General features: G+C 39.0%; 1 protein-coding gene across 1 annotated transcript; it reads right to left on the bottom strand.

The window, feature by feature from the left end:
- Positions 1-1,062: 1,062 nt before the first annotated feature.
- Positions 1,063-18,120, bottom strand: LOC120528860. The gene is made up of 4 exons (XM_039752938.1): positions 17,862-18,120; positions 1,896-2,038; positions 1,328-1,404; positions 1,063-1,192 (listed from the first exon to the last, which is right to left on the bottom strand). Exons 1-4 carry the CDS (start codon positions 18,118-18,120, stop codon positions 1,063-1,065), a joined length of 609 nt encoding a protein of 202 aa, XP_039608872.1.
- Between the last annotated feature and the right edge of the window lie 2,549 nt (positions 18,121-20,669).

The following is a 20,669-nucleotide window of genomic DNA, read 5'->3' as shown; positions in this document are numbered from 1 at the left end:
AAAATAAAATATAAAATTTAATAAATTGTTTTTGGTTAACAAGAAGATGAAGTGGAGAAAAAGAAGGAAATCATGATATTCCACTTACTTAACAAACCATCAAGAACAAAACTATTTTATTCACAAATAAAATTCTAAAAAATTTAAACACACAATATCACATGAATATAGCATACAACTAACATTAACTGTTCAAGTATAACATACAAACATTTGAGGCAAAAATAGAGAAGAAATAAATCTTAAGCTTTATCAGTTCCTGAAGAAAAGTAAACTTTATCAGTCTCAAGTGTACTTCCCCTTAAAACATTGTTTCCCAACCTTTATGGTGTTGTGACCCAGTTTCTCCCATACAAGTGACTTTGTGACCCACAATTTACGGTTAGGTATATTTAGCTGTGGACAATGGCTGTCCCTTGGATCTCAGTCCTTGGATATGCATCTTGTCTCCACTCACACTCAGTGAGTGATTTCACGCTCCACCCTGTTTTGACTTTCACCTCTAGGCCTCTCTACACTCACCCCTTTACTGTTCATTTTATTTTCTCTCTAAGGACAAGTTGTTTTAACTTGGGATGTTGGCCTGCCTGCTGTTCTTAAAATAACACTCATTTAGATATTTGGTACCAAACATCCAACCCATATCACAATGAGGTAGAAAGCTCTCACGGGTCTCCTAACCATCTTTTCTAATATTCTTATTCTGGTGTCTATAGTTTGGGTTTCTAATGCCAATACCTGTTGTCTAATTACTATGGGTTAGCCTTGCATTGTAAATTCTTAATTTTGTTTACCTTTTTTGTTTTTAGGGGGTCTCAAGTTTTTTAAATTGAGCACAATTGTCGGAGTGGTTCATCCAGGGAAAACAGGGTTAGGCAACCCGACACGACCAACTCACAACACTTCATGACGCACCATAACCCAATACAATAACAGACAACAGTAAACTTCACTGAATTGGTAACATGAGATGAGTATTCAAGCAAAGCATAAATCTGACCACTGATTGGGACAATGCAAACAGTAGCAAGCACTCTTCACCACATCTACATTTATCCCTTGTCATCCACAGCTTCTCTTGCTGCTCTTCTTACAGATCCATTTACTTGTTGTGTTACAATGGCTAGCGTTTAGGCTTTTATTTCTTAACATGGCACAGCCACGAGAGGGGTCACTGACGTCCAAAGTGAACCTGGCATGAGAGATAAGAGTGAAAGTGAGACACCATGGGAAAGGAAAGAACAAGTCTGTCTGACAACGAGTCATTGAACCAGAAGACCACCTTTGTAAGTCAGAACAGTTGAAATCCACCCATTTCCAGGCTTACCCAAAGTTGTTCTTTTGCAGACCAATCCAGTAGCTGTCTTCCAATGTATGATTTGTGATGTACCATAAGACTCTGTTCTGAAAAAACAGAAAGTGTGACGTCACATCATAATGGACTGAAGAGCGCATACTGAACCCACCCAGCTGTCAGCGTGTTGGAGTAAATGGAAGTGACTGGATATGTAATGTTTGACACAGGAGTGAGACACTGAGACCTTCTGTTAACTAATGAAAATTAAATTCAAACCGACATTTGCTTCATGAAGTGGTGTGTGCAGATCCTGTAATTCAAGATTAAATAGACAAACTAGGATTCTACTGACTGTGTTGATGCTGACCACACACAACTGGTCAGGTTTAATGTTTTCATTGTAGATGTCTTTTTATATTTCATGTGTTTCTACATTAATATCTGACACATATTGATCTTGGTAATATGGGGAAGGGAAACAAAAGATATCACATAGAGTTTTATAGATGCTATACTATTGTGTCTCATTTTATAAAAGATACACAAGTCCCATTCCCACACGCAAGCTCAGTAAGAACACATTATATCTGTTCCTTACCAGCTCTTCTTTATCCTTAAATACAGCGAGGGTTGCCTGATGCTGTGCACAGAAGTCTGAGCTGCTCCTCCAGGCTTTCTTCTCAGTAGAGAAATAGTAGGAGTCCTCTCCCAAATTAGTGAAGCTGATCTCATTTGCTAAATCTGCAAAGATGAAGTGAAATGTCAGGATCATGGGTTATGTGCAATGCTCACTCCTTTCTACAGTTAAAAAGTTATAATTGAAATTTCCAGTGACACTCTTACACTTGTCAAGGGCTCACTAGGACAGAAAATTGAAACAAAACTTCACTCAAAGAAAGCAGTGAGACAGAAATAAGTCCCAAGCTGTGGTGTGTATTGCAAACAGGCAATGTTGACCTATTGTGATATTATAGACCTGGAGATTTAGGGTTTTGCCACTCTGTCAGCAGCTAATTCAGGCCTTAAAACTGAACTCCAACTAGACCTCTGTTTTATCAATTTCAGCATTAAATTGCACTCAACAGTGAGAATTGTTCTCTTTCAAAGTAAATTAGTGCACAATTTAATATGCATTTTGCATTTTGTTTGGTGACGATTTTGATGATGATGTTGATGATTTCAGACTAGTATAGCTAGTGTATAGAGATGCTGTTGTGCAATTGCAGATCGATAATGTTTTTTAGTTTCATTTAATTCACAAAACGGGGTAGAATACAGTTTATACAATACAATTTATTTTTCTATAGGCCAAAATCACAAAAGGAGTGCAGCAGTGGGCTTTAACAGGCTGTACCTTTTGACAGCCCTCATGCCTTGTCTCTCTATGAAGACAAGGAAAATCTCCCGAACAGAACACTAGTAGGGAAAAAAATGGAAGAAACCTTGAGAAAGAGAGACACCATTCCAGGTAGGTTGGGTGTGCTGTGGGTGTTACAAAAAGGTGATAAATACAATACAATACACAGAACAGAACACAAGTAATCCTCAATACAATAATGGGGTCCTAATAGGGGTCTCAATACAATAGGGATCTCTCCATATGCTACAGGAATGAGGAAAAATAAAAATATTTTAATTGTGGTGGTCACATTTAGAAACATTTGGACTAATCACAACTGTAAAATTCTAAACTTTCAGAAAGAAATATCCCTTGCTTTGCTAATAAATATTACCATTGGGTTAAAAACTTTGCTATGAGCTCAGATGAAGAAGCAAAATTCTGTTATGTCTTAGCAAATTAGGGAGGAAATAAAAACTCTCCACTGTATTTACAGTCCAACTCATTATTACTCTTCCTTCTGGCCTTTAATTACTAAACATGTTTTGGAATTTCATTCCTTCATTCATTCATTCATTCTCCACCATTTATCTGAGACCAGGTCATAGGGGCAACAGTCTTAGTCTTAGTCCCTTTCCCCAGCCACACTTGCCAGCTCATACTGTTTAATCCCAAGGCATTCCCAGGGCATCTGGGAGATATAATCCTCCCAGCGAGCTCTACATATTCCACAGGATCCCCCCAAAGCTGGTCTTTCCCATAAAAGCTCTGCATAGAGGAGTCTAGGAGGTATCTACTTACCTTGTCTTTAAGGGATTGCCCAGCCACCCTGCAGAGAAATATACTTTTGGCCACTTGTACCCACAATTTTGTTCTTTCAGTCATTATCCAAAGCTTATGACCATAGATGAGGGTAGGGATGTAGATCGACTGGTAAATCGAGAGCTTCTCTTTCTGACTCAGCTCCTTCTTCACCACTGCAGAGCAGTATAGCAACTGCATAACTGCGCTCACCACCCTGATCCATCTGTTGATCTTATCATCTCTTTTCCCCTCACTTGTGAACAACACCCCAAGGTTCTTAAACTCCTCCAATTGAGGCAGTAACTCGCCCCCCAATAACAGAGGACAGTTTACCGTTTTCCTATTGAGGGCCAGGGAGCTCACAGCCCAGTGAAGCCAACAAGGCAGGGGATGGTGAATACAAAATAGCCACAAATCTATTTTAGGAGCATTGTCGGCAAAAAAGCTGTGACACAGTTCTAAGGCTCAATGAACAAGACACCCTCACCTCCCTGGCTGTACCTTAATATCCTGTGTCCATGAAAATCACAAATAGGGTGGAACACAAAACAAAGCCCTGGCGGAGTCCCACAGCCACTGAGAATTGTGCTGATGTTTTTAGGGTATGCAGCAAAGCTCTTACAGGGATTATGTAGGGACCAAATAGCCCTTATTAAAGGTCTCAGAATCCTTTACAGAACGTGGTCATACGTCTTCCCTAAGTCCACAAAACACATGGCTTGATTGGGTGTACTCCAATACTCCCTCCGAGATCCTCATGACGTTAAAGAGCTAGTTAGTTGTTCCATAGCCTGGAGCCCTCTTACCTCAGTGTTGCAAAGATGGTGGTGCAGTTTCAGATATTATGGTTTTATATCATTCTCTAAACAAACCTTACATTGAGCTATTAAAATATGTATCTCTGCTTTCAAATACCCTTCTAATGGTAACAAGCTATGGAAAGTGCTACATATATTATGGGTAGAAATCAAAAAGTTATGTTTCTGGAGCAAAAGTTACAAATATTTACTTTTTTGCAGCTTTAACACACTCTTCTGCAGCCACCAGCCAGAAAGAATGAGGTCAGCGTGCAGTTTAATCCCTGAACAATAGTCTGCCAGCAAAGTTCAAAGTCTCTACTTAATCTCAGTTGTTTCTTCTCCAAGAGTGAAGTGGCTAAGCATGAGAAACTTCTGAAAGCAACAGGAAACATTTCCTTTAAAGTGATGTTGATTATTTTGAATTTTTACCACTGCTTATAACACTTATTTTTTCAGATGTTAATCTGCATAACCACTTCCATCTTAGTCTATGTCCAAATTTGGCATCCACTTACTACTAGGCAAAAAAACGCTTTCCATGCCCCTTCCTTAGCAGTGATAATTCAAGTACGGTTAGCTAAACATAGTGTCACACACGTGTGCATGGGAGACAGCTTCAGGGCTTGGGTGACACTAATTCTCCACTGAGACATGACATGGCAATGTATAATGATCTCTTTTCTACTTCCTCTTCATAAAGGAAGAATGACATTGTTCTACCTCTGATGTCAATTTTAGGGTCTGTCCATGTACCCACCTCTTCCTCCCAGAATGCCTAATAAACGGAAGAACCGCCATCCTTAGTCAGTCCACCTGATATGGAAGTCGGGATGACTCATTATGTGTATTTTTTTTTCAATCCAAACGTTTATTATTATGCGGGGTTTGCCACAAGGTGCCCCGCCCAATACACTCTTTGTCTTGTCTGTCTTTTATAATAGCATTTGGAAACTGAAATTAAATGCTAAATAGAAGCCTTTAGAACAATTTTAAACAATCATTTTTCGGGGTTCTTGGTGTTGATGAGTTAGCTCAGAGGAAGGTGTATCCAGCGTATTGAAGCAAACAGAAATGGCCTCTCAGTAAGTAAGGCACAAAAGAAATAAACAGTATCAAAAGCTGAACAGCACACCACAGCTAATAACCTATAGTTACTGCAGAATGGGAACAGACTGCTCACAATGACCCAACAAGAAAAAGGGAAAGGATGCCATACTACCATAAAAGATATATTGTGTTTTAGTATGATGCCAAAGATGTGACACTCTCATGAAGGAGATGCCGCTCAACACACCATTGTTACTGCTCCACTCACTTTTAAACATGCACAGGTGTCAGGGCTTGGCCACCCTTCGGTGGCTTACCTCATTTCTGGCACTGACCTGGCAGATTCTTCTGTTTGTTTCCCTGACCTGACTGTTGTATGTGGAGAGAAAACACATTTTCATTTGTGTTGAATGTGGCTATCACCAGAGGATAATAATGAAGCTTCTGGAATTATGTTATGAACAAACTAGACATTAAGCCCGTTACAATAACAGGCGCTAGAACAGTACTGCATAAACATTTGTATGAACAGTCTCTATTAAATGGCAAGGGACCTTGTATGTGGCTGTAATATGCGTCACTGTATTGTGTGCCTTTAATTTTCTCTCTCAGTAATACTGGTTTGTATTTCCGTGAAATGCCTGTAATTTTGTCTGACAGTAATACGGTGGAACCTCAGTTCACAACCATAATTCGTTCCAAAACTCTGGTTGTAACCGAATTTGGTCTTGAACCAAAGTAATATCCCCCATAGGATTGTATGTAAATACAATTAATCCGTTCCAGACCGTATGAACTGTATGTAAATATATATTTTTTTAAGTTTTTAAGCACAAATATAGTTAACTTTACCATAGAAAGCACAGCGTAATAGGAAACTAAATGTAAAAACACTGAATAACACTAAGAAAACCTTGAACAACAGAGAAAACTAACACTGCAAGAATTTGCGCTATAGCCTTATGACCCGCTCGCTAAAAACTCTTTTTTTAATGAGTTTTAAGCACAGTGGAAAAAATGAACATTTGAAAAAATCCATAATTTAATAAACCACCAAGAAAAGTAACATTGCAACAATGCACACGCGCGCCTGTGTGTTTGTGTGTGTGTGTGTGTGTGTGTGTGTGTCTCTCGCGTGTGTGTCTCTTAAGCGCGTGCCTTTATGTCTGTGTGTGTGTCTGTCTGTCTCTCACCTGTGTGTGTGTGTGTGTGCGTGTGTGTGTGCGTGTGTGTGTGTGTGTGTGTGTGTGTGTGTGTGTGTCTCTGTCTCTGTCTGTCTGTCGCACGTGCCTGTGTGTGTGTGTATGTCTCGTGTGTGTGTGTGTGACTCGTGTGTGTGTCTCGTGTGTGTGTGTGTATGTGTGACTCGTGTGCGTGTGTGTGTGTGTGTGTGACGCGCCTGTGTGTGTGTATCTGTCTCTCTCTCTGCACAGGGAATGCACAGGAAGAGACTGAACACGCGCTGTGTGGCCCCGCGCATGTGCACTTCACCAGAAGACACACACACACGGACACCTTGACACACACAAGGGTTTTATTAAAGAGGATGCTGGCTGTGATTAATAGTTTAAAAATTTATTTTTATTTTTTTATTTTCAGAAATACATTTTTTTACATAATTTGACGTATTATACTTAAGCAAGTAATAAATAGCTTTTATTATTTTAAAATTATCTGTAGTGTCAAGTTATGCTTTTTGGTAATCATTGGTTATTATTTATCCCTAAAAAATGGCAGATCATTTTATGTTTAAGAATTTCAGAAACTAGTAAAAATGAATTTATAAAAACAAATTGGCTTTTTGAATTTGCATTATGTTTTAAAAACACAGGCAATGGGACCGCACTACGAGCAATATGAGTTTGTTAATAAATGAAACTTCAGAAACAAACATCTTTGTTAACACTTCAACAAAAGTACAGGAGGGTAAACATCAGAGCCAGTGTAACGGGCTCTCACATAGTCTTGTGGCACACCGGGGGGGACCTTGAAGGAGTAAAGGTTGAGAACCACTGGTCTATGATACAAAAAAAGTGACTCAGTTTTGTAAAGATGAAGAAGGAGTGATAGCTCTGACATTTGCTTCACAGAAGGTACAGGAATGCAAAGTCATGTTGGATGAAGTCGTTGTGATGACCTCATGGTATTATAGATTTGAATCCAAGAAAGGGGAAAACTGAAGAATTACAAAAAATATGTAATTGTGGCTCCAGGATTATAACTTCAGGTCAGATTTCAGAGAGGACAGCAAATGCTCTGTGTAGGTTCACTAAGGTTCTACCATCTCAAGGATGACTCTGTAACACTCAGCTGAACATATATTTATAAATGGTGCTTTGTCTCTAAGTATGTCAGAGGACTGGGACTTTGTGAAGTGTAGTTTAGCCTCACGTGGGGAGGCAAAATGGGGAGGGGGGGTGAGAAAGAGAGCAAGCTATTTCTAATCTATCCTTTTAATCCTTATAATTGTTATGGGCCCTACAAGTGGGCCACAGCAACAAAAATTAACAAATTAGCAAATCCCAATGTGTATGTGAGCTTCTCCTCCACCAGAGGATAAGCTACGTTAACCAGGTCTGGAACTAAACTCCACCGGCCTTCAATGGTGATGTAATCTGTGCCTTTGGCCCTTTAAGTCTTCTATCTGTGTAATATAGGTAAAGTGGAGCAGCAATAAGATCACAACACTTTTAGTCCAGTCTGAGGGGTAGGCAGACATTCATCCCTTTACTGTAACCCTGACAGAACCACTTCAGTGTGAAACACGTTCCTACTGATTACTGCTCCATTCCATTGTTTCCCAATTTGAACAATTGAATTGTTCGATAATTTATTACATTAATAAAAAAAACTATTGTGACTATTTTTTTTTGAGTGTGCCACATAATTATAAGTGCCAACGTAATAATAGGCTTCATGGCAAAAACTCCTAGGAAAATTGGAAATTAAGGTCAAAGCTGTCTTAATTTAAAATTAAGACTACAAAATGACAACAAAAGTTCAGAAGCAATGTCTCCATGACCAAACAGTTAACGTTGTGAGTAGGAATGTTAATGGTCTCAATCAAAAATTAAAGAGAAAGAAAATATTCTCTCACCTAACAGGTCTAAAGTCTAAATATAAAAACTTAAAGTCCCTCCCTTTCAAAGATCCCAGAGTACAGTGGGAAAAGGATCTCTTACTCAAGATTTCAGAAAAGGAGTTGAAGGCAGCAATGCACAGAATTCACTTGCGCTCCATATGTGCAAAGCATACAATTACCCATCCATTATCCAACTCACTACATCCTAACTACAGGGTCACTGGCATCTGCGGGAGCCAATCCCAGCCAACACAGGGCGCAAGGCAGGAAACAAACCCCAGGAAGGGCGCCAGCCCACCACAGGGTACATACACACACCCAGCACACACTAGGGATAATTTAAAATCGCCAATGCACCTAACCTGCATGTCTTTTAACTGTGGGAGGAAACCGAAGTAACCGGAGGAAACCAACGCAGACACGGGGAGAACATGCAAACACCACACAGGGAGGACCCAGGAGCTGAACTCTGGTCTCCTAACTACGAGGCAGCAGCGCTACCTACTGTGCCACCATTCCGCCCATACAATTATTCAGCTGAAAATTATATAAATAAACCATGAGAGTGAACAATCTTTGTTTTCAGATCTTTTGAGAGTTGTTTTGAGGATCCCATGCTGTATGTTATTCTTCAGAGGAGAGTCAAAGGAAAGCACAACTTGCAACTGACCACCTTAAATACCTTTTCTCATGATTGGACACACCTGTCTAAGAAGTTCAAGGCTTAACGAGGTAATCCAACCAATTTGGTGTTGCAAGTAATCAGCATTGAGCAGTTACAGGCATTCAAATCAGCAAAATCAATACCCAAATTTTTGCAGAGCCAGTTTTTCACATTTTAATTAATTTCATACAACTAAATACTACTTCACTAAAAATCTTGTTAGGAAAACACCCCAGTACTCAGATGTTCCTAGAAAATGAAGGACATACCACTGTTATCTTTTTTGTTGAAAGTAGAGTCAATTATTATGCAGGCTGAGAGGGGTTTCCAAACATTTTCTTATGACTGTATATCTATTGTACAATTTCTTACACTATTTTCAATTTTCATTTATTTTTATACAGAATTCTTCACTAAGTACTGGTTCAGAATGCATGCATAAATTCAAATCTACAGTGCATTAGCAGCAAATTGCAAAGCCATACAATTGTAACATACATGAACTACTTTAAATAAACAGTACAATGTGACAGATTCAATCTTCACTTTAATCTATAAAGAGGCTCTGAAGAAACATTTTAAAGAAAAGCTACAAATCCTTACTGCAACATAACAGGATCCAGGCAGTGGCCACAATGGCATACAGAATGACCAACGAGGTGAAGATCAAATGACATTTCTGAAGAGCTCTTCTTTGATTGGCTGCACAAATAAACAAAAATTATAAGTGACTATTGGAACATTTTAAATGGTGCCACCTGTGGAGAAAGCAAGGAATTGTTGAATTGAGTCTTTCTCTAAAACAGTTGGCTATTGTCGATGTCTCCTGGCCCTACAGAAAATTCTTTGGCTAGTCGTGAATAGGCCTACAATTAAACGTCCCTGTGTTCTCGGAAAATGTAAAAAATATCCGCCCATAAGTGAAGCAGTGATCCAATATTGCCCTGGTAAGTATCCAACTTTTCTGGTTGATTGTTAAAAGATGAGATATAGGTACAGAAAAATGAAAGTTATTGAAAAGGAGTGTAGCATGATTGAAAGAATGCCTTTGATGAAGGGGCCTTAGCTGCCTTTAAAGCTTGCATTTGTAATTTATTTAGTTAGCCAATAAAAGATGGCTGTATCAATCTGTGACTAACACGGTATAACACCTTACTGCTTTAGACGTAAAAGTAAAAGTCAAGCAAACACATAATGAAAAGTGCCCAATTCAGCTGCTGGGTGTTACAAGTGAAATCATAAAGATGCGATTTAAAATTACAAAATACAATTGGTTTATTTTCCAATGTTCCTATATAATCAAATTATGTTATTCCTAACATTTTGTTGCTACTATTAAAATAAATGAGTTGATGCAAAAAATGATTTGCCATCTTTTCCTGACAAGAAATAAAGATTAAGCCTAATAATTCTAGTCAAGTCAAGTTGGGGAGCATGCACTGGTACAGTGCGTTGCCGCACCCACTACACGGTGAAACAACTCGGGATCCCGGTTTGCAACTCCCCCAGGCAGACACGCGGTCCAGTCCCGCCCTCTGGAAATGACCCTCTATCTGCCGCAGCCAGGTGTTACATGGGTAACCCCTTTGCCTGGTCCAGCCACTCAGGTCCCCAACAATGAGGATCTTACGAGCCGGATCACCCTTAGGGAAACGCGTCACATGGCCGTAGTACCATAATTGACGCTCCCTCACAATGCAGGTAATGTGCCTCATTCAGGAGTCCATGAGTAACCGCTCATTCGACACAAAGTCAAACCAATGGTACCCAAGGAGAGACACAGTACCAAAGGAGTCCAGTCTTTGTCCCAGGTCACTGGATAGCATCCATGTCTCGCAACCATATAGCAAGACAGGAAGCACCAGGACCCTGAGAAGGATGGCTGCGAGGGCTTTGAGGGCAGATAAAGAAGCGTTTGTTAGAGGAATCTGTGAGCAAGTGACACACCATCTGTGGTCTAGCGACCCATGTCCTGCTTACAGAGGAATGAGAAGCATTACGCACATCTGAATCTGTTCCTCGGAAAGTCGCAGTCAGGGCAGCTGATGGAACGGTCCTTACAGATGACACTGCAGTTGTGACCCACTGGGCTGGCTACTTTGAGCAGTTGTTCAAAGCTGATCCTCCAGCTAGGACGTTGGATATCTCTGGGTCCACGGTTTCTGAGGCTGATCCTCCAATTAGCTGTGAAAAACCCAAGTCTCACTGAGATTGCACAGATGGTGAACCAGTTGAGGGGAGGGAAAGACTGCAGGGATCTGTGGTATCTGGAGTGAACTTCTCCAGGCTGGTGGTAAGGCTGTCCTCCTGGCATTACAAGCAATCTTTGCTTCCATTTGGGAGACTGGCACCATCCTAAGTGTCTGGAAAACGGGACTTGTCGTCCCTATCTGGAAAGGGAAGGGTGATCGCCTGGATTGCAGCAACTACAGGGGGATAAAAATGCTGTTGGTGCCAGGTAAGACTCATGCTAGGGTCATCCTCAATAGAATCTGTGATCACTTGCTCACCTATCAGCAACCGGAGCAGTCTGGTTTTACTCCTAAGATGTCTACTATCGACCGCATCCTGGCACTGAGGGTTCTCATGGAGCTCAAACGTGAATATCGGCAGTTTTTTTGCGGCCTTTGTCGATTTTCAAAAAGGTTTCGACTCTGCCCTATGGAACATCCGGAGGGTTCGCAGCATCTCCTCGAGGTTGCTGGATATCATGGCTGGCCTGTACACTGGTACTGTGAGTGCTGTGCAGAGTGGAGGCAGGACCGCTGTGTTTTTCCCAGTTGATTCTGGGGTTTGTCAGGGGTGTGTTCTTGCTTCTACTCTGTTCAATGCTTATATGGACTGGGTGTTGGGCAAGGTCGTGGGGTTCAGCGGCTGTGGGACATCTGTTGGTGAAAAAAGATTCACAGATCTTGACATTGATGATGATGCTGTGATCTTCGCGGAATCAATGGAGGCTGCTCTGATCAGGACCCTCGAGAGACTGAGTGAGGAGTCTGAGTGTCTGGGCTTGCGAGTGTCCTGGACAAAAAACAAGATCCAGGCCTTTAATGACCTCTTGGGCACAGCCATCAGCTGTGTGTCTGTTTGCGGAGAGAGTGTTGATCTTGTTGAGAGGTTTACTTACCTTGGCAGTGACATTCATGTCTCTGGTGACTCTTCCTGTGAAGTCAGTAGATGGATTGGGAGAGCATGGGGGGCTCAAGAGGTCACTGGAAAGGGGTGTGTGGTGCTTCCGAAATCTATGCAAAATTCTAGTCAATAGAGAAGAATTTGTGCCATAAAAACTAAAGTCAACTTCTATCATAATTCCACTGAAAACAGTGGTTGTGGTTCAGTTAGTTCACAAAATAAAGTTGAAATTCTTTAAAAGGCTGCTAGTAAGTAAATAACCCAGGAATTACTTTTCCTCTAACAGCCATCTATCCATTTGTGTGCATTACACATTATAGAGATCATAGAAAAAATTGGCATCCAGTTAGATGTGATCCCAGGATGGAACACCAGTTCATGAGAAAGATTTGAACCTTTAAGATTTTACTTCTTCAAAAATCGAATTTATAGAGGCCATTTTTATTTCCTAGGTTAAATTAACCATAAGTCAGAGTCTTTTGTTAAAATGAAACTTTCCCAAGGTGATTTAACCACATCAGCCACTAGGGTTTTTCAAATGCATATTGAACTCAGGCAATCCAGGGCTCAGGTGCTAGAAGGTAATGTGAACAAAGTTAACACCCTGAACTGTTTTTTAAATAGATTTTCTCTCCCACTGCCACCTTCTTTCAATGATCTGTCTCCCCACACCATCCCTACTACATCAACTGGAATGGCCAGTGATGAGTCCTCCTCTGACCATCATTGTGGACTGTTTATTCCTGAAGACTAAGTGAGGAGAAGCTACACACAGAAAAAAACGCAGGAGCAGTTCCTGTCAGTCCTCGAGTTCTTATTCCTTGTGCTGACCAACTTTGTGTCACCTGTTCAGCCTGTCCCAATGGCTCCAAAAAGTACCAATGCTGTGGAAAACATCCTGCATTTTTCCTGTTTCAATGAAGGAAGGTGCCTCTTCACCTAAATACTTTAGACCACTGGCACTTACTTCTCAAATCATGAAGGCTTTTGAGAGACAAGTGCTGGACTATATGAGTCCTCTTATGGTAGACCACCTAGACCCACTGAAGATACAATGATCCATCTGCTCCACAAGGCTTATTGTCATCTGGATAAAGATGACAGCACTTTGAGAATTATGTTGTTTGATTTCTCCAGTGCCTTCAATACCATCCAGCCATCCATATTAAGGGTTAAATTCAGAGATATGCAGGTGGATAAGCCTATGGTGTCCTGGATAATGGACTATCTGCCGGGCAGACCACAGTTTTTGAGACTCAAGAACTGTGTTTCTGATACAGCTGTGAGCAACACTGGAGCACCACAAGAAACTGTTCTGTCTCCTTTTCTATTCACTTTGTTCTCCTCCAACTACAAATGCAACAGCAGGTCATGTCACTTGTAGAAATTCTCAGATGATTCTGCACATATGGGGTGTATTGATAAGAAATATGAGATAGAGGAGTGGAGTCAGGTGGAGAACTTTGTTTTTTGGTGAAAAAATAATTGTGTTAATCTTTACGTCAGCAAAGCCAAGGAACTGCTTATTGACTATCACTGCACCAAAGAGCCTCTATGTGAGGTCACTATTCGGGGAGTGGATGTAGAGGTGGTCCACTCTTACAAGTACTTGGGGGGGTCCACATTAATGACAGGTTGGACTGGTCTCAGAACAAAGAGGAACTATACAAGAAAGAGCAGAGCAGGCATTAATGAGGAAAGTGACATCCTTCACATCTTCTATAACTCTATGATGGCCAGTGTAATTTTCTATGCTGGTGTGCTGGGTTGGTAACATCACTTCAACAGAGGCCCACTGAATCAAAAGGCTAATTAAAAGGGTAGGCTCAGATATAGGACCCACTCTGGACCCCGAAAAGGTCATAGCAAAGAATACAATTAAAACAAAACTGAGTGCCATTATGAGCAATGCTGCATATCCTCTGTCTGACCCACTAAGGACTTTCAACCAATAAATTATTCAGCAGAAGTTGTATGAAGAAACACTACTGGGTCTCCTTTATACAGTACCATTAGCAGTACTTGGACTGCCAAGTCAGAAGTTTTCTTTTCTTCGTTTTTTAAATTTTTCTTTCCATTTTAATCTTTCTGCTGTGTGTTTTGACCATAGTGTATGTGTGTGTGTGTATGCAATGTATTTATTTATGTATCTATTTATTGAAAGAGCGTTTCTAAAATGCAAAATTTCACCCTTGAATCAAAAGTTCTATTTATCTATGAGAGAAACAATTCACATGAAACTAAATATGCAGCAAAACATGATGTTTTGATTTGCAAAAAATATGATGAAATAAACGTGTTTTTGCTTGAAGCAAAATTCCTGCCTTTGACATAAAAAAACAAGATGTTATCTCCTGTCTGGAAACATTTCATGTGTTGATTCAGCAAGCCATTGTCTCTCATTTAGTCCTTAAATAAAGATCTCTAGTGGAAGAAACAATAATTACCAAACTGATTTTGTGTCATTTGCTGAAATATTTCTGAACTATCAAACATGTTTCATATTTTTACTGGTAAGAGGATGGCAAATATGGTGACCATCTTGGGAATCACACTCATAAAGATGCATCGGAGACAAAGGCTTGGGGGGATCCTAGTGAATTTAAACACAGTTATGTGCATGATGGGGTATTATGGTGTTTCTTTGTAGGGAAAATTATATGTCACTTGTCTTGCTCGTCTTTCTTGTTTCTGAGTGCATGAGTAGTAATTTTCTCAAACTAAATCAGGAGAAAACAGAAATTAGTTATTAGTTATTGGCAAAAATGGATAGAGTGAGGGTATTAGAAATAAACTTGATCCATTAGTCTTAAAAGTCAAGACAGAGGTAAATAATATAGGGGTAATTATTGACTCTAACCTAAGTTTTAAATCACATATTAAGCAGATTACTAGGACAGCATTTTTCACTTAAGAAATCTCTTATAACTTTGCAAGATGAAGAAAAATTAGTTCACGCTTTTGTTGTTAGTCGACTAGATTACTGTAACGCACTCCTCTCAGGACTACCCAAAAAAGACATCAATCAGAATGCAGCTGCCAGAATCTTAACTAGGAAAAGAAAATCCAAGCACATCTCTCCAGTTTTGGTGTCACTGCATTGGTTACCTGTGCCGTTTAGAATTGACTTTAAAATACTGCGTACAGTTTACAAAGCCTTAAAAAATCTCACTCCATCTTACATTTCGGAATGTCTTTCACCTTACACTCCAAATCGTAACCTTAGATCTTCAAATTAGCATTTCAAGAGCTAAACTTAAAAGGAGTGGTGAGGCGGCCTTCTGCTGTCATGCACCTAAAATCTGGAATAGCTGACCAATAGAAATTCGCCAGGCTAAAGCTGCCAAAAACATATTACTTTAAAATGGCTTTTCATATCTTCATTTTAGTTCCACCCTGATATATTGTATATGCATTAAATTATCATCGTTTTCATATCTCCACAATCTGTACTAACCCCTACTTTCTCTGCTGTTCTTCTTCTGGTTTTTCTGCACCACCACCACCTAGTCAAAGCACAGTGATGTCCCTCCATTGATGGATTGAAGGCCAGAAGTCCACATGACCATCATCATCAAATTCTTTCACGTGAAGTCTGAAAACCATGAGGACTGATTGAGATCATTGATGTTAGGTAGAATACCTAGTAGGGGTTGGGTGGTCTTGTGGCCTTAGAACCCCTGCAGATTTTGTTTGTTTTTTTTCTACAGCACTCTGGAGGGTTTTTTTTTCTGTCATCCTGGCCATCGGACCTTATTCTGTTCTTTGTTACTTAGTATTGCATAATCTTATTTTTGTTGTTTTTATAAACTTGTTTTTTCTTCATCTTGTAAAGCACTTTGAGCTTCAACATCTGTATGAAAATGTACTATAAAAATAAATGTTGTTGTTTTAAAAAAATGTCCTGTGCTCACAGTGATGTGAATGAGAGGCATAAATAAGATTGATCTGACAGGCGTGTGACAGGTTTTATTCTGGCAGCTGCATAAGGTATATACAGTACACAGAAGTGTGAACAGGTCTTCAGGGAGCGATATTCCTTGTTTGCTACTTCCAAAAATCTAACAAAAACTCTTCTTAGTGAGTTTTGCGTTTGTAACAGTGCCAGTGAAATGCATTTTGTGCAACTGTATGCAAATCAGAACTTCCCTATTTTATTTGTCACCATTCACGTTTCAGAAAAAGGACCCATTACTGTGCCTTTGCAAAAGGGAGGAATGTGTTAAGATTAATGGCAAAATGAAAAATAACAACACTTGTTAAAAGGATTTAGCAAACTACTTACATGGCACATAAAGCAAATGCAAAGAAGTTAGACAGGCAATGTATTTTTCTAATACCCTAAACTATAAAATGACAATGATTTAAGTGCTTTATCTGGAAATTACAAATGTTAATTAACACAAAGACACGACTGAGTACAAAATTGTGCTGGAAATGACAGAGTAATGGAATTTTGTGAAGTTGTCTGGATCAGGTGCCTGAACCAGAAGTGCTAAGATGTATAGTCTTGATTATTCATAAGCACAATAGGATTAATTTTTGCTTTCTTCTTCAGTTTGGAAAATACTTCTATAATGGCAACCTACTTCATTTTCTTCGAGCACAGAGCAGATCTCATGCATTGTGGTAAGAGAGGGTGTGAGACATTTTGCTGATGCAGTGGCTTTCTGCATTTCCTGGTAAAAGGAGAAGGAGAAGGCGGCATAAATAAGAATTAGGGAACATGTAAATTATGATAGAATCAGTGGTGCTTTTTGTTTTTCTAAAATCTGTGTTAAGCGCTGTGTATATTTAAATCCAAATTCACGTCCGTGCTCCCGGCCGTGTTCCCTGCCTTCCATGTCTACGTGGACTGCAGTCCTGTGCTCAGACTGATCCTTTTGTCACACTTGTGAGTGGAGCTGATCAAAGGCATAAATCAAATGCACTCCACGTGTCTGAAAATAAAAGGAGGAACAAAACTGAACTTTTTCAAGATTGCACTTTGAAATCACAGTTATTATACTCTGTGTGCAAAGTCAACAGAGATTTTTTTAAAAAAGTTTTCTTTATAGTATAATACAGAAAAGTAAAATAAATCAACAATTCTCCTAAATAGTAGGACAACCTAGTAACTCTGCAGGTGGCTGCAAAATGTAGAATTAGATTTTGTATATTAAAGATAGCACATTTAGTTGTAACAGCAGGATGCCTGATTGAGGACATTAGGAATTGCGGACCGCAGATTTTGCCACCTTAGGAAATGTGCCACTTTGGATTTTTACTTTGTACTGTACGAAGAAACTAAAATGAATTGAAATTTATAAATTAGTAAAGATTGCTTCAGTTGATCTCTCCTACTTAAATTTGTTTCTAAGCCTCTGATTCTGTTTTTCTATTTGTAACAGATAAGCTCTTTGGAGTATTCACTGTGTGTTACATTGGAGTACTTCCTTATTTCTAATTTTCATCATTTTCAACATATAACCACTCCTGGTATACACTTCACTGTCAATATATATTCTGTTGAAAGCTTTACTAGTTTAAAAAGTAAATAAATAAAATGTTTTAAGGCAGAAAATCTGACTCTTAAGCTGCAATTTTAAAACATAATTTTTTAAAAGTCTTTTGTTGTTAAATTAATATTTGCTAATAATTCCTTGCAATTAATTAAATTCCTGTGTTTAAGTCAATTGACCTGTTGTGACACACACCTTTGGAGACAGTATCAGTTGGACTTTTCTTCTTCTTCTTCTTCTTGTCTTGTGCTGCATGTGATGAGTAGGCCTCCACGTCCCGTCTTATCAGAGTCTCATACGTGTTCTCCTCTTTAATGGTTTCAGCTCCTGAATCCACAGAGGTTTTCAGCTTTGGCAGTTTTTCCTTGTTTTTTTGCTTGAGTTGTTTCTTCAATGACAAATAGACATCCAGATCTCTGTTAAGAAGATCTTGATAAGTGTGCTCTTCTGTCATGGCGCCAAACGATGAACAAAACTTCACTCCAAGCTGAGCTTACACACACTTCATTTCTGTCGTCTTCCGTTCTTCTGCTGGTTTTGAGGGTTTTCACGGTACTGTTGAGTTCCTGTTTAAAGATGCTCATCAGGTCTCCTTTTTTCAACTTTATTAACCACCCTTAGCAAACTTGTAATAAACCAACGGGTAATGTTGGGATTGATTTTACAGGGTTGAAGCAGCGTAATATCAGGAATTGTGCTATATTTACTAAATCTGTTGGTTTAGTGGCCACTTAGTAAATATGACAAACATTTGACCAAAACTTTCACAAAGGGTGAGTCAATGGATCATAGAAGCGAATGTCCATTCATTTAGTTTGATTGTTTTGAAGTATGTACTAAATATGAAAACTAAACGGCAAGTAAGCAAACTCTATCTAATAACATAAAACATTTTGAATCAGGAATTGACTAAAATAAACCTATTAACAGGAAAGATGTATGTAAACATAAAAAATTCTGTGCAATGTACCCTTTTGAAAAAGACTTAACTATATAATTGCAGTTCAGAAAAATCTATATCATAGTTTCCTTTCATGGCACTTTCATTTCAAGGCATTTTAATTTTTTAATACCAATAACAGTCAAAGCTGCTCTTAACAATGTCTAGTGTGTCATTTAAGCAACATTGGATTAAAAAGAAATACCAGAAAAGGAGTGGAAAATAGCAATGCAGAGAATTCACTCAAGCTCCATATGCGCAAAGCATACAATTATTCAACTCAAAATTATATATCAAGCACATCTGTCTCGCCTAAAACTCTCCAAAATGTTTCCAGGGCAAGATCCAACCTGCGAACGCTGCAATCAAGTCCCAGCTTCACTGGGTTACATGTTCTGGGCCTGCACCAAATTAACATCATTCTGGACCAAACCTTTCAGACAGCCTTGGTGTCACAATCCCTCCTAAACCATTAACAGCTGTGTTTGGGGTTCCTCCAGATGGGTTTAAAGTGGAGAAGGACAAACAAACTGTTATTGCATTCACTACACTTTTGGCACGCAGACTTATTCTGCTAAACTGGAAGAACCCTAACTCTCCTCTTTTAAGTCAGTGGGAAACCAAGGTTTTATACTATTTGGAATGGGAAAAAAATCAAATACTCAGAGGATCTGGCAGGATCTAATCAGTAATATTTTAAAATAAGCTCTTTAAGCACAGAGGAAGCAATTATTTCTGTATTTCTTTTTCTTTTCCATTCATCTCTATTGGCTTATCAAACTTTCAATTTAGGTATGTTTACAAGCCTTAAGTTTTACTCCATTGGTCTTGCTCTCTTTCTCAGGGGTGGGGGTCGCCTTGTTCTCAATTCTACTTTTTGTAAAAATTGATTGATTTGTATGGAATGATTGCAATTGTTTTTGCATCTTTTGCAACACAATTTTCGTCTACTTTCAAAGTAGCAATTTTGCTAAAGGAAACCTACCCAATTTTCCAGACCTCCCACCTATTTCTTTTCCAGAAGAAATACTGATCATTGCTGAACATCTCCTAGAATCTCACCTTTAACGATTCTAAGTTACAGCGGGTAAAGGATATTTTAATTAATATCTCAGAAAAGGCAGCCAGAGTACCTAGAGTACACTCTACAGTAGCTCTACTGTATATGTGCCAAGTATTCGATAATTCAACTTAAAATCTTTCGTCAATCACATTTACCTCATTGAAAATTGACCAAAATGTTTCTAGGGCAAGATCCAACCTGCAAATGTTACAATTGAGCTCCAGCCTCATTGGGCCACATGTTTTGGAATTGCACCAAATTAACATCATTTTGGACCAAAATCTTTAAATGCCTATTAGACAGCCTTTTTGTCAACAATCACTCCTAACCCATTAACAGCCGTGTTTGGTGGACTCCTAGATGGGCATGAAGTGGAGAAGGACAAACTGGTTGTAATAACCAACACCACTACTAGAACACACACTTATCTTACTCAACTGGAAGAATCCCAGCCCACCTGTTATAAGTCAGTGGTTAACTGATGTTATACACTATTTGAAATTGGAAAAAAAAATTTGCTTAGAGGATCTGTTGAAAACATTTTTAAAATATAGCTTTATCTAATTAATAAAATTTTAGAATAAGCAATTATATTGGGGAAATTGACTTTTTGTTACTATTTTTGCCCATAATGTTGTTGGCTCTCCAATTTTTCTTTCAGTTGGGATTGCATTCTGTTTTATTTTATTGCTTTCCATTTGTTAACTTTTGATATTTTTTTGCATTTTTGGTTTTCTAGTTTTGTCTTTTTTGTGTTTGTGTGCCCACTATGAAGTAATTTGTTGTATAAGATGGACTGTTTGACTTATGTTAGGTAGATTGCCCAGAGGGGACTGGGCGGTCTCGTGGTCTGGAACCCCTACAGATTTTATTTTTTTCTCCAGCTTTTGGAGTTTTTTTTTTTTGTTTTTTCTGTCCACCCTGGCCATCGGACCTTATTTAATCTATGTTAATTAATGTTGACTTGTGTTTATTTTTTATTGTGTCTTCTATTTTTCTA

This window comes from Polypterus senegalus, chromosome 4 (assembly GCF_016835505.1).
Source record: "Polypterus senegalus isolate Bchr_013 chromosome 4, ASM1683550v1, whole genome shotgun sequence".
NCBI lineage: Eukaryota > Metazoa > Chordata > Cladistia > Polypteriformes > Polypteridae > Polypterus > Polypterus senegalus.
Note: the sequence above shows the minus strand (reverse complement) of the source record. Positions and strands in the feature narration are given on the sequence as shown.